Here is a 24858-nt window from a genome sequence, read left to right as displayed (position 1 = left end):
GCGTGTTCGTGTGTCTATTTGTGTTCGGCAGTGTGTGCGTTTGTGTCTGTATGTCTGACAGTGAGTGGTTGGGTTGAGTTGACTAAGGCCATTTAAGCTTTGTTAATACACTTCTGCAAAGTAACGAGAGAGAGAGAGAGGGAGAGAGAGAGAGAGAGAGAGAGAGAGAGAGAGAGAGAGAGAGAGAGGGCGAGAGTGAGTGAGAGGGAGAGAGAGAGTGAGGGAGAGAGAGAGTGAGGGAGAGAGAGAGTGAGAGAGAGGGATAGAAAGAGAGTTAAAGACGCAGGACAGAGAAATGTCGAGAGAGAGGAGAGCAAGAAAGGACAGCAATAGAAGAGAGCGAAAACACAAAGAGGAGACAGAGGGGGGAGAGAAAGACGGAGATATGAGAAAGAAGAGAGAGCGAGAGAGAGAGTGTGACTGAGTGAGTGAGTGAGTGAGTGAGCAAGAGAGATAGTCTGCATGTCTGCTAAGATGTTATCTGTGCTCCCAGCAGCTAGCTGGCGCCTGTCAATACTATGAGCATAGAGGTGTGAGACAAGTCAACAACCTAATTCCAACATCAAACTTTTATAGCTCGGCAGAGGAGTCCGAGAGAGTGAGTGTAGCAGCTTGCCGTTTATGCTTTTTCTCCTGCTGCCTGCCTTTAAAAATAAAATGAAGCTTTCAAAGACAAACCCCTTTTATGAACATGCTTTCACATGCTGTACACACACAAACACACACACACACACGCACGCACGCAGACGCACACACACACAAACACTATCTCTCTCTTTCTCTCTATCCCTCTCTCACACACAACACCCACAATCACACTTTTAAAGTCCTGACCTGGGGCTGAATTACATTTGGAGCATTTTAGCATGGTGTAATACTGACCCTTTCAGAATGCATCTCTCTCACTCTCGCGCTCTCTCTCTCTCTCTCCATCTCTCACACCAACACACACACACACACACACACACACACACACACACACACACACACACACACACACACACACACACACACACACACACACACACACACACACACACACACACACACACACACACACACACACACACAAGCTCTCTCCTCCAGATAGAGAGAGTGCGAGAGCGCAAGAGTGGCCGAAGGGTTTTATTTATTTAAAATGGCCTCGGAGCAACACAGGCTTCTTAAGGTACTGCTTTATAATGGCTATCGGACAGATCGGGGATTGCTTGATTTCAGAAGTGGTGTGTGTGTGTGTGTGTGTGTGTGTGTGTGTGTGTGTGTGTGTCGGTGTGTGTGTGTGTGTGTGTGTCGGTGTGTGTGATGGGGACTGGGGTTAGTGGTTGAGGGCACCTTTTGAGTGGGGAATGGTGTTTGTACAGTCCAGGCATGTGTCAGTGTATGTAAAATTAATGATATAGTCGTCGGAGAGTAGGAGGGGTGGTGATAGTGGTGTGTCTGTGTTAAAATATACAGAATCCTTGTCACTACAGAGTGGCACATATGGACGTTGAACAAAATGACACAGAAAATGTATAACTCGACTAAAATAAATTGCCGTAATGAAATTATTTGTCCTAAATGGTCATAGTATGTAAAGGCAGGCCCAGAGAAAGTCATGAAGACTATGATGTGTCACTCAGAAATATGATGGAGCATTTCCTTGTCATTGCTTGCAGCAGTCCATGGTGGCATGCATATTGGTGCAAGGCTAACAATGGGGGATTGGACACAGAAGAACCTGTGAGGCGTAGGCGTTGGCATTACAGTAGGGGGCTGTTAGATGTGTGTGGTGGGAATCTGACTGGGCAAACTGGCAGTGCTCTGGCGGTGGGTGTCGTGACGTCTTGAGTACTTCGGAGTGAGATGGACCAAGATGGCAGAAAATGCCCTCACAGGAGAACTGTGTACACAGTGAGGGACAGACAAAAGGGTGATCAATGTGGGTGGCAATCTTGTCAGTGACGGGCTAATATTTTCATGAAATGATGAGGAGGCTTTTGTGCTACGCTTATACGTCACGGTGCTTCATCTTATTTATCCTAATTATGTGCTTGTGATTGTGAAAATATCTAATTCCCATAGAGAGATGTCTATCAACTTTTTTTCTATCATCAAAGTTTCTGTCGACCAAATAATACCCCTCAATTCCATTGGACAGTTTGTGGGCGAAATTAAGAAAAACAATTACAACGTCTAGGATTAATTGGATTTCGCCTCTCCCTTCCCAAAAGTCGAGCCCAACAACGTTACGTCATTAGTGTTGCCAAATTTGAACCGGGTATGGGAATGGGTGTAGCCTCGCTCACTGTTGGAGCGAGTGTAACGCAAACAAACGAGGCGCCTCGGAGCGACCCCAATCTGTAGGATCACTGTGGTGGGGGCTCTGGCGCTGTCCTTGTGGGTCACTCAGGGCTGCTGTCCTGGGACGAGGCAGGCGCTTGCATGAATAAGTAAAGACCGTTAAGGGAGCAGAGTCCGTTGGCTGACGTTTCCACACCACTGGGTTTTAACACATTAAGAGGAGCCCCCGACCACCAGTAATGAGGGCCAAACAGAGGGACAGGGAGGTGGTGGTGGTGGTGGAGCGTAGACCACCACAGCCAATCCAGCCGTGTCATTCACTTCGACCTGTCCATGTTTTTTCCAGGGCTGTTGCGCTGAAGAGAGACAGCACTTAATTATAAATGAAACTCACCAACTTGATATTAACAAAAAAAGTCGATTCAGCAACAAAGACCCTTTCTGTTTTATTTTAGCGAGCGAAACCGCAGTATGCTGTACGTCCCTCGGACTGCGTCCACACAGATTGCCATGCTACACGGAGCGTCGAGCCTTTAATTAAAACCCAGGGTTTGGAGCGCTGTTCCGATTGGCCTGCTACACTCAGAAGACCCCTCCTGCCTCCCCTGGACCCAATGAGGCTGCTCCGTCGCCAAGGTCATGTCTGTTTGTGTGTGTGTGTGTGTGTTTTGCTTCTCAAACGAAGTGCACTTCAGAGAAGGAATGCCTATGTGTGTGTGCGTTAGCTCATGCAGGGAGTAGTACACATTCTTTTTTTTTTTTTTACATGTATCCCCCCCCCCCCCGCCCCCACGCCGCCCCCCCGGCCCCCCCTCCACAGCCACCACCTCACCCCTCCCCGTCCCGCTGTGCTGGGGTTTATATTCACAGGAAGTGCAAGGGGAGCCTCACGGGCGGCTGGGCTGATGCAAAGCGACGTGGCGTCTCCAGCGAACTTAGCATGTCAGGAAGGGTCAGCACAGGGCAAGCAGACAGTCGATAAAATATTCAATACAGCACTCCCAGTTCATAGATCTAATCCTCAGGACAGAAAGACCACCCTCCAAAAAATAATTCCCCCCAAAATTACGTTTGAGGTTCAAATAAAAATAACAATTCACACACCTCCTACGCACACTTTCACACGCCCAGCCAACGCACAGCCAACGCACAGCCACAAAACTGAGGACCGGGGCGGACAGGGTGGAGCGTGATCACCTCCGGTCAGTGAAGACCTCATTGACGCTCATGGCAGAGTGGGAGCAGAGGGGTCTCCTTGGTGGGTTTTTCATGGATTTCCAGGCCCCCCCCTGCCCCCACTACCTCCACTCCCCGCCCACACACCATGGAAGGGGCCGGCCGTGTCTTGGAGTGGGAGTTCAAAAGTGCACCGTGACCTTTTCCAGCGCTACGACAACTGGACAATGGCACGCCTTTTTCCTCTCCTCACTTCCTAGTCCTTTGGCCAAACTAGAAAAACCGACGGCAGAATTCCCATGCTGAGTGATCCTTGATATTATTTTCTCCTTCCTTTTCACGTTATTTCCCTGTGCTCCGATACCCTCAGTATCCCCTGGCGGGCGGCGTGGGCTGTGGTGCGATGAGGGAAGAAAAGCACAAGGCGAAGTTTGACAGCACAGGGAGGTCTCGCCTGACGAGGAGGCTGGGCTGGTATCGCTGTGGCGCGACAGGGCGCTAATCTCAATTAGCATCACTCGGGCATGTCTCTTGGAGCGTCACGTCGACTCCTAGCCTCTTTGCTCACGACAGATGCCCTCTATGGACTGGGTTGGAGACACATGCCCGTGCACACACTTGCAGACACGCACACAAACACAGGCTCACACACACACACACACACACACACACACACACACACACACACACACACACACACACACACACACACACACACACACACACACACACACACACACACACACACACACACACAGACACTTAGACTTACACTCACGCAGCAGACACAGCAGCTGCTATTGGCCTGCTTCGCTGATTAACCCGGACACAAAGATGTCGCCACTGTTCCTTCCTCCTCCTCCTCCTCCTCCTACTACCACCACTCGTTCCCCTGCTTCTCCTTTGCACGCCGGCCCCGCTTCCATCTACTTACATTTTTAACAAGCGTCTCCTCTGTCTCCATCTCTTTTATTGTGTCGTCTGAGAGCGTCGTATTTTATTACTTACACTGCATAGATTGGTTGAGTACACTGGATCAGTGTTACCCACTCGCTCTTCCTTTCTCCGTGCTGAATAATTAATGGGAATGGATGGTTAAGGACAAAGGGAGTGAAGACTCCATTAAGGAGCATGATGTTGAGAGGCGCTGACTTCATCATTTGAGGTCTTTTAGCGCCTGGGTGTTGCGGCCCGATGCGGGGCTCCGAGACAGAAGAGCCACCTTGTAGCGGTTGGCCCTGTGACAACCCACAGGTGTGGGGGAAATTCCTAAAATTCAGATAGGGGGGAAATATCTGACGCCGCATTTTTCTGCTGCAAACCTTCATGCCCTAGTATTGTCTGACAGCTGACATGTTCGGTTTGTGTAGTACAGGAATTGCATTTTGCAGGCTTGCTTTTTGTGCTTAAAAAAAAGTCTTGTTGTTGGAGCACAAAAGACAAGATGCAACAGTCCTTTTATAGAGGACAATTGAGAGCTAACCTAAGTGATAAAAATAGCTGTCTCTGGCTGCAATGGCTTTTAGCATTGTGTGCGTGTGTGCGTGTGCGTGTGCGTGTGCGTGTGTGTGTGTTTGTGTTTCGGGTTCCTTTTAATAATAGCCTTTCTTTCTCTCTTCATCCTGCTCTATCATGTACGGTTGCATATTGAGTGAAGCTAATATGATGAAAATAAATAAATAAATGCATGAGCATTTAGGGTTTGGAAATGTTCAAGAATGAGTTGGCATTAGCTTACATCTTTCCTCTGGATGACACAACAGATCAGAATAATAGATTTGGGGGTGTTTCCCTCATGGACAGTAAAGTCAGAACGAAAAGAGCGGATTAATTGATAATAGAAATTAATTATTAAGATCGTTGGAATCCATTCACGGTCCTCTGTGGGTTGTCCATGAATGATAAAGAGTTTGATATAAACATAAATAGTGAGTGAGAGATCAACACTTTGGTATTGAAGGAACTTGTGACTGTTGGGGTTTTGGGGGGTGGGGGGAAGCCAGTTAAACAGAGTTGGCCCTTCTTCCTAAAACAATGGGCGGTATTTTCCTTTTTGGTCTTGCCAGGAGTTAGTAGGCACAGGGCCTGTCCGCGGTCACAAAGGGCCACTTCTCCGGCTCCATGAGAAAGGCATGTCAGCGGAGCGCTTTGATACAAGACCCCCCCCCCCCCCAAGCCCGTTCATTACCATACAGAAAAAGACGACTTAATGAATGTTGCTTGACGTTTGGCATAGCCAGGCACCTCCTACATCCTTTTTGCTTGTGCCCCCATGGGATCATGGACGTAGGAGCGTCTCTGGTAGGGGCATGTTCTTTTAATCAACTCTTCAACCGGCCTCGAATCACAAGGGGTATGAGGTTCAAGCGAACCCGTGGGACAGGCAACACACTCACAAGGGGGTTGGTTAGGGTTCTGTTTCCCTGTGTTGGTTTACTTGTGTTTTCGGTAGTTAAGGTTGCCGTCCAGAGGGCGAAGGGGCTCTGCTGGAGCATCGGAGGAGCGGCAGAGCAAAGGCGTCCACATTTGTTTTCACTTATGTTACATGATCTTTAAGAGGTCTAATTTGAACAAATCCCCCACCCAGACCACACACTATACTTATCGAACAGCACTCCTAGCATATGTGTGCCTGGGTGCTAATGTAGTGCTCTGAGAGAGAGAGAGAGAGAGAGAGAGAGAGAGAGAGAGAGAGAGAGAGAGACTAAAAGAGATGGTACAGAAACAACCGTCCTCGAGACAAGTTGGAGTGTTTTGCCGGCTGGAGATTCCGTTCAGACTCCTTTGTGAGAGAGATGACTAGCCTGACTCACCATCTTATTATGAAACTATAAATATTACAGTCACAGAAAACGGAAGATATCCTCCATCCTTCCTACATTTTAACCTGAATATGCCTACCTTTCCATTTTTTTCTGATCTATCTTTCTCAATCAAGCGCCCGGCATGGGAGCATGGTAGATGGGAGCAGGAGTGAAATAAAGTGTGTTAAAAGCTGTCGGGAACGATGCCAGGGCCTGGGGATGAGCAGGTAGCCCGCGGCTCTTCTACGCTGGGATGGCTGCACTCCCCCCCCCCCTTCTGCCACCATTTCCTGCGTGTTTGTTCACCTCTCTCTCTCTCGCTTTCTCTCTGTGGATGTGCCTCGGGCTCCTGGCACTTTCCCTGAGAACATCCAGAGCCTGCTACCCCCTCCTGGGACCGCCGCCGCCACCGCTGCCTCATCACAAGAGGCCAAGGGAGGAAGGATTCAGGGAAGGAAATGAGGGAAGGAGATGGCAGAATGGTTCGAGGGAGGTCAGTTCCCTAGTGATGCATCGTTCATATCTGCTCCCCTTCTGTACATATCTGACTGTGATGCATGTGCTTACCTCATTGGAACTTTTATGTATCTTCCAATGTATGGTTAAATTCAGGTTCCAATTTTCCCAATGTTGGATATTGTTGTTATTTGTTTAAAAAATTGCTGTAAAATTGAATATTGTGTCTATGTTCAGGGGAGGAGGTTGCCCACACACTCATCTTATGGACATGAACACACACACACACACACACACACACACACACACACACACACACACACACACACACACACACACACACACACACACACACACACACACACACACACACACACACACACACTTCATGTAGTACACATACATGCAGAATTCCCGTTGCCAGTTAGTCCGTCTGTCGTGTTTATACCATCCTTCCTGATACTGAACCCTCTCCCATCGACTCTCTATTCTGACACTCCCTCCCTGGCTGGAACCTGCAGGCTACTCATAAGGTCCCGAGACGCTGGCTCAGTCGTCTCGCGTCAGGCTGGGATGGGGGTCTGCGCTGGTTTATTATATGTCTAGGCTCCAGAGGAGTTCCCCCAAAGTAACAGGAAGGAATCCTGGAAGAATGGCCAGGAGCAACAGAGCAGAGCAGCGTGTGTGTGTGTGTGTGTGTGTGTGTGTGTGTGTGTGTGTGCGATGTGAGTGAGATGCGGAGGGGTTAATGTCTGGCAGATGACAGATCTTCTGGATTCCTTCCTTGTGCCCACAAGGCACAACTAAGGCCCAGTGATGATGAGACGGTCCCGTCTTCTGAACACTTCCACTCTTCATCCCCGTCTTGTTGTGGAGGCTGGGGATTATGACTGCTGATTACTGCCGCAGACTCAAAGAGCAGCGGAGCCCCTCTAGCCCCCCACCATGAGGGGATATGATATTCTCCAGCGCCGTGGGGACACGTGGTGCCGCCGAGGCTTTGAGACAGGGGCAGGGGACACGGGGGGGTTCCTGTACAACAGGGCTGTCTGTCCCACAGCGGTGTCACTCTTGTCTCTTGGTCTTCCCGGCCTCCCGCTTAAAATGGCATTGTTATAAATAGAGCCCTAACTGCATGGAGACTCACTCTAAAGATACCTTCGCATCCCAGCCACACACACCCTCCCCCACCCCCCCCGCCCGCCTCCCGATATCACTTGGAGAGCAGTGGATGAAGGAAATCATCCAGCTTGTTTGGGTCTTGTTGTGTGTGTTTGACATGGCCGACAGGAAAATATAATCAAACGACAGCTTCATTGGCACAAATCATGTTTATAAAGGGTTGACGGCTGGTGCGTAGCTGTTACAATCCGTCAGCATTGGACCTCAAGTCCACCACAAACAAACGACGAGCTACAGCGGGTTGGTGGGTTGGCACCACCGTGCTCTCAAGGTCTCCATAACAAGCGATAACAAGAAACACCCTTTTTAATTATGCTATCCAAGCGCAACATTCAAATATTTGAACACGAGTGAACTTCCACAGTGTGTTGAGGTGTGGTTAACGTTTCTGCACACTGCGACTGTGAGGAATGTGTTGTAAGAAATGTTGTAGTTGTGCCTACATTTAAGTTTTCTGTGCATCAAAAAATATATATATTGGCTGCCACGCTTCAAACGGATGTCAAATATATGTTTTTCAAAGATTACCATCAGACCAGGCCAATCACAATATTTTTGCCAATGAGGGGACATTTAAACAGTGTCTGTGCTATATTGCTACATAGCAACCAAAATACCAATAATTAAGTCACATGATTCAATCAGCATGTGTGTGTGTCAATCAGGGAACTACTAAGTGATGAATAAGAGGCAACGGATCTAGGACTAGGCACTAGAGTTTAGAAGAGAATTGCCTATCAACAAAAAAAGTTATACCAAATATTGGCAGTAATTGCATTGATTAAAATAATAATGCGGGAGAGGTTGGAATGGAATCGAATGAACTCATTGCAGGCTTGTTGAAGATGTGCTATGTTTTGTATCTGAATGAGTTCTCTGAATCTGAACCACAAGAAGCACACACAAACGTGTGCAAACATAGACAAGGTAGACCGAGGGAGTGTCCCACTCATTGCATTAACAGCATCAAATGATGCTCACTATTCTGTAGAAGAAAAGAGTTCAGGCCGCTCAAGGAAAAACAGAATGATCAAAAGAAAGGAAGGGGAGAAAATAAGTGTGCTACACGAATATTTTCTCGTTCAAAATATACACTACATCATATAGAAGGGGGAAGTAAGGGATGTCCTGTAAATAACTGACAATAACAGTAAGGCACCTGTATTTGTACAGCTTAGGCCGTGAGAAAGTTGGATTTGAAAGTTAAGTTGCAGTCCCTGCTCGCTCGGTTTGGAAGACGAAGCCTCGTATGTGCCAAAAGTGAAATGAGTTCATTCTTGTCCCTCTCACTGACAATGTATTTGCTTTAAACGTGCCGCCCTGTCAAGTGTTCTGTTGTCGTTAAACAAGCTCTGCCATAAACGTCGGCGTTTAACAAAGTATACATTATGTGTCAAGCAGGGTTAGAGTGTGACTCAGCCGCTGTCTGTGTTTGAGGGATGTTTTTTTCCCTGGGCTGCAGTGTTTGTGGTGTTCCGTATTTATGTGCAAGTGTTAAGCCTGTGTGTATGTGTATTGTGTGTGTCTGCGTGTGGGGGTATGCATGTGTGTGAGATTGCTCTTCTCTTTGTCTTCGCTCACGATGCCTCTTTTTTTTTTGTTGCTTTTTTTTTTTTCTCTCCCTCGCTCTGTCTGTCTCCCTCTATCTGTCAGTCTGTCTCCCTCAATCTGTCTCCCGGTGTCCCTGTATCTATCTGTCTGTCTGTCTCCCTGGGTCTGTCTCACTCTGTCTGTCTCCCTCCCTGTCGATGAGGGGAGCCAGAAGTTCAAGGGTCCTCTTTCGTCGGAAGACGCCAGCGTAGCCCCCCACAACCCCCCCCCCCCCCCGTGCACTAAATATTTACTCTGCTGCAGTCCCTGGGCCGAGTGCCGGGAAGAGGCTGTGTTTGGTGTGTATCTGCTAACAATGCGCTCTTGGGGAGTTTGCCACAGATGGTCTAAATGACAATACACCGCCTGAACATGTCAGGATGAATCAGCACAATCAGACCCTGGTCTCCCCGCGCAGCGATGGGAAGCACTCGTTTTGAAGCTACCATGTTGGGCTCCAGTTCCTTATATCTGGCTATCGTTCTGATGTTCTGGTCAAGTGTTGGGCATTTGTTCTGTGATTTACAACAATTTCAGCAAATATGAGACAACCACATCTTCTAATGTGCAGGCGGAGTGTGAATGGCCCAGAGCATGTCGGGACTTTGTTGTTAGGGGAAAGTGAAAATTGTTGGATACTGAGGTGAGAGTGTAGAAGTGAGAGATAGAGATAGGGCATTAGGAACCACATGAAAGGTATTAACAGTTCCTGAACATCAATAATGAAAGACGGACAGCCGTATAGAACCATATATCCAGCTGCTCTATGGTGAGGGGGGGACAGCATGAACTGGTGTGTGTTGTGTGTGTGTGTGTGTGTGTCCGTATATGTGCATGTGTTAATACCTGTGCACGGTACATAAAAAACACAATCACTTATTTCAGGCTTACACTTCGAATTGACATGTCGGTGCAACGACAAGAGCTTAACCACTTCTCCTCCACCTGCATGCAATGTTGCAGAGATTAATCCAACCCCCACCCAACACACACACACACTTACAACACAGTCACAGAACAAAAACCAAACCCCAAAAGACAGCGATAATAAAAAGGGCTTACAAAGGCTTGGATCTCCCTGTGTGTCATGGTTAAAGTGACTGACAGACTCTGAGTGATTAGTGTGCGCGCTAAGTCCAATGCATTACAACAAGTGAATCAGGCATGAGCCACAGGATTATATATGAGTGTTGGCCGAGAGAGAGAGAGAGAGAGAGAGAGAGAGAGAGAGAGAGAGAGAGAGAGAGAGAGAGAGAGAGAGAGAAAGAGAGAGACTAAAAGAGATGGTACAGAAACAACCGTCCTCGAGACAAGTTGGAGTGTTTTGCCGGCTGGAGATTCCGGTCAGACTCCTTTGTGTCCTTTGGGATGAAAACATTCGAAGCGTTGTGAGCGTCGGCTCACAGCTAGCGCATCTTTATTTATTATCCTTCATGCACTATTTCCAGTTTACATTCTCCTGAGTATTGGACTTGGAGCTTTCTGTCCGGAAATGTGTCTCCCACCTCTCCCACTCCAAACACATGTGCACACAGATACACAAGATGTTGCTGGTGGGGGGGGGGCTCTAAATCCTGCAATGTTGTTGCCTTGGACAAATAAACAGACTAAAGTGTTGATAGAGAGAGAGCAAGAGAGAGAGCGAGAGGGAGAGCGAGAGAGAGACATGTATCTCTAGCTCCTTCCTGTGATTGTCGCCAGATAGGGGGTAAACACAGCAATGTGTCTCCTCTGAGTGCAAAGGGGAAGGATCTTGTGGATCTATGTGTTTATAGATATTGAGGTCCAGTTTATATCATTTCACACACACATACACACACACACACACACACACACACACACACACACACACACACACACACACACACACACACACACACACACACACACACACACACACACACACACACACACAAACACAAACACAAGACACATTCAAATTGCATTGCGGATGGCTAAGTAATGTCATTTTCTTAGTCAGTTAGTACAACTTGGTACATGATGTGACTAATGGCATTACTTCATAATGACATCACTTTAAACAATCACTGCTCTAAACTCCATTAATCTTTCAGATTCCCAGCCTTGTCCATTGAGAGAAATAGGACGGAAGCTGGCTAACAGAGCAAAGGATCTCAACAATTATCTCATGAATATACAATCAAATCATTTCAGGTCAAACCTAACCAGTGACAACATGTCATCATCTTCAATAGGTTGGATCTTCGGCAGACTACTAGTTGGTTACATATGAAGATCATTGGAAGTTTGCGATAACACTATGATGAACAATATGTTCTAATACCATTATTCTAACATCATTTTCAATACAATTCACTATTTAGTTTGAGACGAGGAAGGTTGTGGCTGTAAACCTTCATTATATCAATTATTTTATTCTTAGAAAAAAGTTATAAAGCATTGTAAAGTTCTGGACATTCTAGTCTCTTGTCTCATATGCACACAAACCAAGACTAATACTTTAATATCAACACCTTCCAATAACATTCAATAGTATATGAGATAACCAAACTGCATACTGCCCTTTGGGCAGCGGTTAATTTTGATTGGAAGAAATGTAAATGGCAGATATTCAAAATACAATATTCAATGCTCATTGAAGTGGTTGAATACAAATCAGAATATTCAAGCAATAACAATTAGCAGGGTAAGTAGCAGGGTATTCAAAGGACAGGCCGAAGCAATCAAGACTGAATGCAGCGTACAAATGCTGGCATAGGAGCACAGTCTCATGTAATCTGAATTGTTGAACACTGAAAATAAAAACATTACGTGTTTTTGAAGGTGTAAAACTTGAAATGCAATATTTAATTTCAAAAAGGTTAATTCAAAACGAAAAAAATCTGATTACATTATTTACAAAGTATAATGATAATAATAATTACATTCAACTGTGTCAGTCAGTCAGTCAGTCAGTCAGTCAGTCAGTCAGTCAGTCAGTCAGTCAGTCAGTCAGTCAGTCTGTCTGTCTGTCTGTCTGTCTGTCTGTCTGTCTGTCTGTCTGTCTGTCTGTCTGTCTGTCTGTCTGTCCGTCCGTCCTCCATTTGAGAATGTGTGTGCATCTATAATTGGAGACGGGGGGACACATCTGGACTTTAGGATTCGCTGCCCGAAAATAATATGAAGTGAAGTCCAAATTGCTTGCTTAAATGCCTTTTTTCATTATGGGATGCCAAGATTTGCGTCTGTATTGTATTTTTGGTATGGTGTTTTTAAACGTTTTTAAAATACATATATGCACATGTGCCGTAGCACTAGCTGACCCCTCTATTTAAAGCCTCATTGGTAGCAGACATGGTTGGTCCCAGCAGAGTCTGACCCATGCACTCTAACCCCATTCATTATTTCACAATTACATCCTACAAATCATGGTTCGCCCCCCTCCCGTCTCTGTGTGTGCTTTTGCGGAAGAATGTTTGTGTGTTTACATGGTTGGGGTGGAGTGTGTGGCAAATGTTAAGGACATCCATGCACACCTGATGGTCCACGTTTGCATCACTTATTTTCAAATGCGCAACAGGGCAGGGGGTACATGTTTTCAATTTCCTGGGGTAATAGCCGTGGCCTGGCTGGTGGGAGGGGTGTTTGGCGGTGGCGGCGGAGGTGTGCTGCTGGTCAGGGAGACAGACACTGGAACACTAAACCGCCTGTGACCCCAGAGGATGTGGGTGTTGACCTTAGGGAGGAAGACTGCTGCGTGCCCAAAGGGCTGAGCAGGGGAGGAGGACCGGGCTTGCAGGTAGAGTTTAGACCATCATCTTCACTCTGCTCACCATGAATACTAAAGTTACTGATTCTGTGAACCTTTTCCGGCTACATTCAAAATTTTTTTTGCAGCATATGCAACCCTGACCGTCTACATTGAAGTGACACTTCGGCCTTTGTAGTGCCTTACATGCGCCACTTTAGTTGTCTTGTCTGCATCGAGCACAAATTATGCGTCACAAATATAGGCATTGCACGTCCGCAATGTGAGGCAGTTGTTTTCACTATTTACTTTGGAGAGCATTTTTCTAAAGTACAGTTTACAATTGTTGGAAGAGGCCAGCTTAGTGTGGACGGAAGGCTTAAACAAAGAGAGAAAAAGTGTTTTCACATTTAGCCAACATCGGGTGGACATTGCTCAACTGGGCAACTGTTAATCAGACAAACACACTATGGAAGTCTCTTCTTGACAGACACTTACATGAAAGTTGCAAAATACCGTGCTGTAAATAACACACACACACACACACACACGCACACACACACACACACAAAAACTCACACACTATCGATCGCCCCAGTTGGGAACCTGCTTGTGAGGTTGACAGGGGGAACCAATATATAAATATATATATATTTATATAAATAATTATAAAATATTTATATGAATATAATATATAGCTTGCTTTAAATAATTATTAAAGGAACATACTGTTTATATACAAAGGTGAAATCATACACAAATAAAAAAAGTTATTATTGTGGATTAGTAGTTTCATTGTGTGTGTGCATATCAGTAAGGCACATATTTTCCTAACTACAATTTCACTTTATTTTTGCCCAGTCAGAATTCAAATGCAGGCTCACTTTTGCGGGAGAGCTGCATCGAGTTTAGTTTCAATGGCACTCCGATCTGACACGCACCCACACACACAACCCCACACACGCACCCACAAACACACACCCCCACACACTCACAACCAAACACACAACCCCCCAACGCGCACACACACACACACACACACACACACACACACACACACACACACACACACACACACACACACACACACACACACACACACACACACACACACACACACACACACACACAGCCCAAGGGGGAATGGAATCCTGTCACTTCTGAATGACCTAAAACAAAAGGAGCATTGAAAATAAGAAGGCTAAGCTACAGTAGAAAACAGTTCATGCAATATTTTCCTCTTTTTATTAATCAAGGAGATGTACTGAAGAGAAGTACTGCACTATTCAGAAGTCCAGATTCCTTTAGCAGAACAAAACCAGTTCTGCGGGGATTTCATGTGCTTTGAAGGGCAATTTTTACCTCAATATGAAAACTGACATCCAGTTTGGATGCTGAAAGCTATAATCAATGTCGCCACTGCTTGTCTTGACAATAAAATAAGAGCTGTACTATTTTCCTTGAAATTCAATATGGTTTCTGCTCTTTTCCCCTTCAGGGGAATAGCATCCAGGGTTTTTGCATTTAGAACATTGCCGGGGTATTATTCTAGTGTTTTACGTAGCCTCATAAAAAATTGAAAATGGCTGTAGAACCCTACTCTGTTACAGGAGGTGGGGAGCTTGGCTGGCCTCAGCGCACTACATACCTTTCCAGCACTGTTTCCTTTTGAATCAAGACATGGGATATTAGTGCAAGTCCTGTCTCAATATATAACAATTATGGAGCTGAGCACAACCAAGTAGTGGTGACCAAGTGCAGGGGCACACTGACAGTATAAAAAGATTAAAGAGTCCTCCTGATTGGATGCTGAATGACCAGTGGGCTGTCATATACAGAAAAACAGTTTCCACACACACACACACACACACACACACACACACACACACACACACACACACACACACACACACACACACACACACACACACACACACACACACACACACAGAATAGTGACTGATAGAATTTCTCCGCCGTTCCTGGCACCGTTTCACATGAGATCTGCATTATAGTTACAGAATTGTAAGGTTACCGTTGCAATTCTGGGCTCAGCTTTCCCAACTTTAAAAGGGCCACTTACTGAGCTGAATCAGCAGATACTCCATGATGCCATTTCAACATTTTAAGGGCCAAAAAACAGGGGGTGAGGGAGACGTAACACAATCCCCTCGACAGGCTTCCCTCGGCTCAAATAGGAGCCAGGGTCTGTAGTACGCCATGTGTTCCACGCACGATTCATTGTTGCACGGTCATCCATCCTTATTCCAAGATCTGTGCTGCTGTGAAGGCTTTTCATTCCACGGAACACCCTCTTCATTCAATACATTCTCTGGGGAAGCCATTTGCCCAGCGTGCACAACCCATTGGGAGTGCTCTACCTCTCCATCCACTGGCCCATTTAAGGAATATTTTATGTGTTAGGACCAGCCCCTCCTCTCTATCTACCCATTATATTCAAAACACTTAGTTCAGACACGATATATGGGTCATCTACAATATCAAAAGACAAGGGGAGGGAGGAAGGAAGGAGGGGGGGGGAGAAAAAAACACATTCAAAATAAACCAAGGGAGGAGACGGGACAGGAGGCACAGGGAGTGTGTTTTCTTACATGCGTGCCTATGTGTGTGCGCATGTCCGTGTGCATGCGTGGGTGTGCGTGTGGAGGAAGGGTGCTCTAGCAAATATCAATAAACACTCCTCTTCCGTCTCGGAAGCTTCCTGCTTTATTTGATTAGGAGCGAGGAGGGCAGCGGGGGAGGGACAGGGGGGGGGGGGGGGGGATAGAGCAGTCATGCTCTTTTACTTTTCTTCCTCTTGCTCCCTTCCTCCGCAATTTTCAGGCCTGGGCTTAATGGGAATGGGAAGTTTGGGAAGTGGGGAGGGTGGCTGGGTGGAGTGGGGTGGGGCTACCCTCGGCGTAACCTCCCCCATCTGGAGCAGGGCGAAGAGAGGGGGTGTGTGTGTGTGTGTGTGTGTGTGTGTGTGTGTGTGTGTGTGTGTGTGTTTGTGTGTAGGATTGGGGCTTGGGGGGGGGGGGGGGGGGCTGTGTTGCCAGCCTCCAGGCTACTCCCAACCCTTCCCAGCTGTTGGCGGTTTAGGGGCGTCTTTTTTTTCCTTTTTTTTTTTTTTTCTCATTTTCTCTTTCTTTCTGCTCACCCTTCTCCTCGCAGTCTTTTTTTTTTTTTTTTTTTTTCGATAAACGATTGCTATATATCCTGCACCAGCTGTTGACCCCTTGGCTCCCGCCTGTCCCTGAGCCGGGCCCCGGCGACGGCCCGAAGACGGGGCCCAGTGGTTCTCATTTAGAAGGCCATGGGTCTGGGGGGCATTGGAGAGGTGGGGGGGATGGGTGGACGAGACGACACTCTGGCCCCCCGCCGCCGACTAGCACGCTAGCCCCCTTACTGGAACGAGGGGGCTCATTGCATAGACAAACAGACAGACGCTTTCCACAAAGTCAACTATTGGTCCCTTGCTTCGTCTCGTCATGGTGGAGCATGGGCAGACAGGAGTGTGTGTGTGTGGGGGGGGGGGGCTAGGTGGTTTGCAATCCAAAGGGATTATAAACATGACGTCAACAAGGCGGTACGGAAATGGGTAACGAGCCGAGAAGAAAAAAGGTTGCACACCTCAGACTGTCTTGGCAAACGCGCGCGCACACAAGTGCACCTGGCCTCAGCCAACACCGGCGCCCTGCATGTGTTGATGAAATATAGATTGGTTGCTTGTTAGTGTCGCGGCAGGTGCAGGTGCCAATGCAGTATGTATATCATTTGATGGCATGTTTGCGCCGATGCACTATGCATGAGCATGGATGGAACCCATTGATAATTCAACAGGCCGGGAAGCCCCAGGTAAGGGCATCACAGCTTGAAGACTAAGTGTCCTGCACTCTAAGTGTGTACATATTTGTGTGTTTTTAAGTACGTGAGTGAGTGAGTGTGTGAGTGAGTGAGATAGTGTAGTTAGGTGGTTGGCCCTAATTTGACCAAGCTACCTGGACAATACTAGATACAATGTATGTATGTACATGTATGGCCAAAACCAACCTTTAGAGTCAGTCTCTACATTTCTACAGGTTTAAAAAACAAACAAAAAGCCAGTAAAAACTTTGTATTTTAAGTTTTCCATCACAAAAACCACCATACACACTTTCATGGATACTTTTTGTGGAAACACCCACACCCACACACACAAGTGTATTCAAAAACACACACACAGACACACACACATGTACACGCACAAACACACAGACACACGACCATAAACACATGCCTTTGACCACATACAGACACAAACAAACACACTTGCAGTCATTTTTACTGGACAGCCTTTGGAATGGCATGTCAATACTTTATTATGGCAGCACAGTCATTTGAAGGGGGCTGGGGTGGCTGAGCACTTCAAAAAAAGCAGAGACAATACAGGAAACTGAGTTACATTTCAATTAGTGAGTAGAAGGGGGCGGATGAGAGAGATGATAATAATCATCTGCACATGTAATAGAGATAAACACACACACACACACACACACACACACACACACACACACACACACACACACACACACACACACACACACACACACACACACAGAGGGCAGTACTGCCTCTAGTATGTCCTTTTCATTTTTTTTGCTTTACCCATTGCGGTCTAAAATACACACGGACAGCAATCACACAAGTACAGAGGGGTTCTAATTGTTGGTGCTGATTATAAAGAGCTGGATAATGGTTCAAAGTGGGAGTTCCCCCACCCCCGAGATATACCGCTCAGAGCCTGGTGTTGGTCGGCTGCTGCTGAACAGAGTGTCAGACTCACACAAAGGTTCAAGCTGTGTGTTGGTGGAGTGGGACAACACGTTCTAGCAGGAGTTCACACGGAATATGGGCGTTGCACATTTTAAACATAACCAACGGGTCAGAAAGGGAGCTCAACGCGCAGGTCAGTTTATGGCCTTTAAGGGGGTTTGCGTAGTTGGATGCAGAGTGACTTGCCAGCATTCTGAGTCAATGGGAAGAAAAGTAATTTCATTATTGTAACAAAAACCCTATTTGTTCCCTTTCGGTTAGGATCTCAGTTACCCTGAAATCTCGGTTGGCCTGAAAATGCTAGACCAACAGATACGTACAGTATATGTCTGGAACCTCTCAGTTTGTTTTCTGATTTCCAAGGCGCATTATCAAGTCCAGATCAGACCTCCTTGCCTCTGGATGCAATTGGATAGACCTAAAACCAATCAGAGCAATGAAACGTGTGAGACATTGGTGGCGCCCATGTTCGGTGTTAATGAAAATGCCTAAAACCTGCCCCTTATTAAATGAATGGATTGAACGAATTGTGATTGGCCCGTCCCGGGCCAAGTATGCTGTGATTCTGTCTGAATTGGAGTGGGCCCAGATCGTTATGCCAGAGCAAATATGACATGAGTTCGCAGATTCGTCTAGTTCCAAGGCTAGATCTCAGCGCATCGCTCATCTCAATATTAGGTTTTTTGATAAATCCTTTAAGGTCTTTGACTAGTGCAAGGCAACCATTAAATTCTCACCCTCAATATGTTATATATATGTATTTCACTGGTGGCTGCAAGAATCTCAAACAATTGCATCGCTCTGTTGAAGGCCAATATACTCCCTCAAGGTGATTTTGTGTAAATCAATGGGCGACGTATATTTGACAACCAATTACTTGCCAAGACATTTCATGCCATGAAACACGCAGACGGAGACACAGAGTACATAGTGACTATCTTTCTGCGTGGTGCAGGGAGTGCACCAGGAGATATAAAGAGCACACGTCACATGCTGCTGATTCAACGCCAAGTCAAGCTTGCTGAGGTTGACATAGAGTTCATACAGCCAGATCAGATGATGGAGAGAGAGAGAGAGAGAGAGAGAGAGAGAGAGAGAGAGAGAGAGAGAGAGAGAGAGAGAGAGAGAGAGAGAGAGAGAGGGAAGACAAATTATATCATCAGGATTCATGTTTTCCAAAGCACAATGTCATGTTTGTCTGTCTGTCCGGAAATGTGTGTGTTGAGGAAATGTTAGTTCATAGAACCATGTGTATAACAAACACACACACAAGTTATATATGGATAAGAAAGATCCCATCTGAAGTGAATGTTTAATATTTTAATGTAGAGCCATAATTGTCAATCACTGAAAACTGTAGCACATTTGACAGGTCAGATCATATGTTAACCTCTGAGTGGCAGACTACATAGTTAGTATCAACCTATGAAAGACATGGGCAACAACAGACAGCTCATAGGTCAGGATGAGTTGTTCAAGAGCTGTTTAAAAAACAATAAAAGGCAGAGAACAAGACACAGAAATAGATTCAGAACCCAGACACTTTCTTGTGATACTCCTTTTCCGGGAATAAATCTACAACAGCTCTCTTTCCTAGATAATCATGAAACCGTCTCACATAATCTCTGCTTGAGATGCATATATTCCCATCATCCTACGTACCCAAAGGGCACAGAGACTAGAGAGTGTGGTTCTATGCTTCGGTGCATGGAACAATACCACAATAATACCAGATACAGCTGGGGCCAATGCACTCATCTCCTTCCTTCTGGAGTTGCCAACCAGCTGCAGGCCCACAAGAAGACCATGAAAAAAAACGCGATGCCATTTTGGCCCAAAAGCTCAGGGGCTAACATACACAAATGGAGATGAACTGCGCCGTGGCCTTTATTAGACGGGGAAGAGGAAGGGGAGAACTGTCATGCTGGGCTATTTTGTACTCATAGGAGTGCTGCTCAATATTGTGTGTTTTGAGAAATCCAAGTCTGCAACATCCACTTTATTTCTGAGAACAATGGCCACCCGCATCTCCGTTACATCCATTGATCAACTTTTCAGTGAATCTTTCGCGGAAACCGAATTGATGAGGCGGACCCCAATAAGTACTGCACAAATAGCCGAGTGTGACAGTTACATTTTTAAGGGTAAAGGAACCCCCCGAAAAAACATAATCTTGGGACTAACAGAGTGAACATTACCGTTATTCCTGAAAGAAAAAGTATAAAGTTATAAAAACTGGGAAATCTTTTTTTTTTTTTTACTAGTTTAACCTAGTAAAAACACTATGGAGGTTTGCTTCTTCCAGTTAAAAAGCACCTTTCGAGGGTGGGAGTCCACTATTGACTGCATCATTGCTTGCTGTGTGTTTTGACACATCCCTTGCCCCTGCTCCTTTTGAACCCAATGTGTCCGTCTGAACCTTTATCACTTTGATCCCCCTTACATCACATGTTTTAAAATTCTCCTGCCAAGACAGTTTACTGTTTACTTACCCTTTTAATACACAATGAGGGACGAACAGAACACAATCAATGAGACACGATATGAACTATACAAAGTCAACAATAATATAAAACAAATAATTATGATCATAACAATTCTGAATATAATGTATAATATTGTAACATTAACAACAATAGTAAAGAGCCATAACAGGCCTGTCGTTTCTTTCCTGAACTCAGTGCACACCCTGCTGGAAATCTTCCTCTTTTCCTGCTCCTCCTCCTCCTCCATCTCCTCCTCCTCCTCCTCTCATGTCCTCTCTCACAACCATGGTAAACCAATGAGTTTGTAGTGAGAGATTGAGGGAGAGAGTTATGGGGGATAGAAAGGATAAATGGATGATTGGATGAATGAATGACTGGTTGACTGGACGAATGGCCAGATTCAAATTGGGTGATGGAAGGTGCATGCTTTGCAAATGGATAAATTAAAATGAGTGAAGACTTTCCATATTTAGGATATACCTGCAAGAGATAGACAGAAAAAACGTGTTTTTAATCCTCTTATATATTTTGAATGAAAAATCTCTTCCAGGATTTCCTATTTTTGACTGAGCATGCGTATCCAGGTTTGTTCTTGATAGACATCTAGTAAAACCATGCAGAACTAATTATTGTGGATGGTCAGGCTACCCCCCAGCCTAAAGTTTTGATAAAGTGGGAACTATGTGTAAGTTGATAAAATGTGAACTATGAATTCAATCAAACGAACAGAAGGGGGTAATCTATGTTCTTTATCCGAAAGACAGCAACTAAAGCAGACCCTGCCGTGTGAAAGTGGCCTGAGAATAGAGGATGACGGAGATGCAAAGTAGCAAGGGTGCAAGAGAAGCTGAGGCTCGGTGTCCGTGTGTGTGCGTATGTGTGTGTGTGTGTTTTAGATATTAGGGAGCACCTCAACTACGCGGCGTGTGTGAGTGTGCACGTGCATTCGCATGCTTGTCCATGTACGAGTAAAAGTAATGAGTGCCGTGTGCTTGCAGAGGTCTTGTTGGCCCATCTTAAATCAATTAAAAGGAAATAAGGAGGCTCTGACCGACCCGTGAACCAGCTTCCTCAGCTGAGAGCATGTCTGCAGACACACTCACACACACGCGCACACACATGCGCACGCACATGAACAAACACACACCAACACACCATTGCATATGCACACACACACACACGCACCCACACAACCTGAAACAGACACGGTTACACATGTTCGTGCCGCGTATGTTTGCGTGTCTGTGCACACCAACAAACAGCAGGTTTGTGGACATAGGGAGAGTGGTGGGTGGATCGCACTCTGAAAACTGGCAAACGACCCCATGCCCCGCTGTGTGAAAAACACTGGGTCCAACTCTCACGTGTGTGTGTGTGTGTGTGTGTGTGTGTGTGTGTGTGTGTGTGTGTGTGTGTGTGTGTGTGTGTGTGTGTGTGAACAGCATGTACGACAAGGCTCTGGAGGGATGATAGTTAAAGAAAATTTGACTAGACCAGATGTGTGTGCGCACACACACACACACACACACACACACACACACACACACACACACACACACACACACACACACACACACTCTACTTATGAACATAAGAGTGTGTGTGTACGTAAAACCCTTAAATTGCTGCCTTTTCTGAGATCCTAATTAAAAGGGATGATTAAGCTGTTATGGTGTGCGATCTCGGACTCTGTGTTCTTGCTGTGAGCCACTTGGTAAGTAGAATGTATTAAAATGTCCCCCTCTCTCTCACTCTCAATCTACCACTCTCTCTCTCTGCAGGGACAAATCCACTCCCCTCCCCGCTCGCGGAGGCAGTTGTTGTGGAGGTGACAGCTCACGTTAATCCCTCGGGCCCCAATCTCGACTGCCAATAAACAGGCTGCTCGCTTTAATCCACACCAGACAGCCAAGCAATGGGGTTAAGACTGGCCTGCCTCTCCCACATCCCAATGATCTCCCTTTCTCTCCACCGCCGCGGCCCCGGCTAAGCGGCATATAATACTGCTATTGTCATATCGTGGGATTAACATCTGGACCCCTAATCTGACTCCTATGACCTGGTGAAAAATAAATGACTCCACCATCAAGGCCGGGGGATGAGCAGAGAGAGTGGTGTATTAAACACACTTCAATGCATGGTGATCATGTAGGCCTGCATGCAATAGCCAGCCATTTTTCCTTCAATATTGGGAGTTGCATTCATGCCTAACTCTGTATTGATGATTCTCTATAAAATATTGATTAATAAGAACAGTAATTCCTGTAATGTAACTAGGGAACTATCAGAAGCTGAGGGTGGTGGTCATTTGATGCTGCTTGATGGGAGTCCAGGTTAGAACTGGGTTTGGGTTGGGTGGGGGGGGGGGGGGGGGGGGAGAGAACAACAAATCAAAACATAAAGGCTTCACACAGTATCTGTCCACCCTGCCACGTTGGAAATGCATCCTAAGTGACCACAATGAGTTGCCGGACCAGAGCTTCCGTAATGGACATGACGGCAGTGGAGTGAATTAACGTTGGCCGGCCTCTGCTGCTTATGGATACCTCTGCACCCATTAGTGTCAATATGCGCACTCTCTCTTCCCAGAACACTGTGGGGGAAAACAAGCAGAGGGGAAATTGCATCTGGTAGCCTGGGAATTAAGTTTGCAGCATTCATTTGTGTTGCAGTGTTTTCGCAGTTGTTTTTATAGTGAGCATTATTTGTTAAAGGGATACCCAGAGATTTCTGTAAAATTGCCATTTGCCCTCTCCCATCCGTATTCAGACAAAGTGTTTCATTCTAAATTCGCCATTGTGCATCCAGAGGGGGAGTTTGCTTGGTTAGCATTTGCTCCTGTAAAGGTGAGCTAAGGAAAGTGAATGTTAACCCAGCAAACTCCACTTAAGTTAAAGCTTTTTATTGTCCCCCAAGGGCGATTTTGTTTGCAGCAAGACATCAATAGACAACATAGGACAGAAAGTACAACATGACAGACCAAACATACATGCAGATAGTATAGATAGTGCAGAGTGTATACAGGCATGCTGATAAGCATCCCTGCATGACATACCCATGTACATCAGAATAATAATAATAACTACTATGTGTCAAATAAAATAAAAAATGAAAAACAGGAAACACTTTCTGCTCTCCATGAAGTACCTTTTATACAGCAGGTAATCATACCTCACACTGCACCAAAAACACCATGTCGGCCCAGAGCTCCAAAATCTGAGTTCAGTAGAGTAATGGCACTGGGAACAAATGAGAGTCTATATCTATTGGTTTTAACTGCAGGGAATCTGAAACGTGACTTAGAAGGTAACAACTGAAACTCAGGATGAAGAGGGTGACCATTTGCTGATAAAAATAGATTCTGCCTTTTTGTGGACAAATCTATTGTACAGGTCTGCTAGACTGCTTTGCTTGGCACCTATGATTTTGCCACTTCTGGGAGCAGCCTGATGAATTTGGAATACAAATTGTCTGAATCTTGCAAGCGCCAGATTTGCAAGATTTTTATATATATAATATATATTCATAAACACATATAAAGAAATATGAATATACCAACAAATATATCAAACAAGTATTCTTGTCACACTGGGGAGCCACCAATAGATCCGGCATATTGACTGCGATGGTAATTTAAGTGGTGGCGCCCTTGCGTCTGAATATAATATAGATCCACGGTTGGACTCTGCTTATTATGGAGGCGGAAGAGAGTTAGAGAGAGAGAGAGAGAGAGAGAGAGAGAGAGAGAGAGAGAGAGAGAGAGAGAGAGAGAGAGAGAGAGAGAATGATATACATATGTGAATATCTCTCGCATGTAAAAAAGGCCCACGCATGCACGTGACAGCACAAGCACGCCGTTGCCCATTTGCACATTCATGCGCCTGTCTGCTCTGTCCTGTGCACGGCTGCCTGCCGCCTGCCTCCACGACACCTCGGGACATGGCCATATGCCACGACCTCGGCCCATTGATCACCGCGGCGTTAGCCTCGCATGGCGGGCGGGCCGGCGCGAGGCGCAGGACGTGACAGATGGGCGGGAAAGGTGGGCCACGTCATGTGTGAAAAAAGCGCGCAAGTTGGTGTTGGGGGTGGTGTCGTTGGCGTGAGGGGGGTCACACAGGCCACAGTGGTAGAGGGCGGACTCGGGCGTGTATCTATGCGTGTGTGGGTGTCTACGTGAGGAGGAAACAGCAGGATGTGAACGTGGGGAGGAAAGTAGAGCATCCATAACATCGGCACTCTCTTACGACGAGGGCCACTTAGACTGCGATCTAATAGAGCACTAATAGAGTGTATATGAATCACCGGCCTGCTCTGCTGCCCTCATAAATACTTTACTACCTTCCCCACTAGAGCA

At 46.1% G+C, this 24858-nt stretch overlaps 1 protein-coding gene across 4 annotated transcripts in view; it reads right to left on the bottom strand.

Moving 5' to 3' along the window:
* bcas3 (BCAS3 microtubule associated cell migration factor) overlaps positions 1-24858 on the bottom strand; it is a 212175-nt gene that overhangs the window by 65400 nt on the left and 121917 nt on the right. Inside the window, exon 24 of one of the 4 annotated variants that reach the window (XM_030381781.1) lies at positions 19321-20981. The exons of the other annotated variants lie outside the window; for them this stretch is intronic. Within the exon in view, the coding sequence (XP_030237641.1) occupies positions 20971-20981 (11 nt within the window). The 3' untranslated portion in view covers positions 19321-20970. Of the gene's footprint in view, positions 1-19320; positions 20982-24858 lie in introns of those variants that run through there. 4 annotated transcript variants of the gene reach the window in all.

The sequence above is a fragment of the Gadus morhua genome, chromosome 16 (genome assembly GCF_902167405.1).
Source record: "Gadus morhua chromosome 16, gadMor3.0, whole genome shotgun sequence".
Taxonomy (NCBI): Eukaryota; Metazoa; Chordata; class Actinopteri; order Gadiformes; family Gadidae; genus Gadus; species Gadus morhua.
This window is presented reverse-complemented; position numbering and strand designations above follow the sequence as displayed.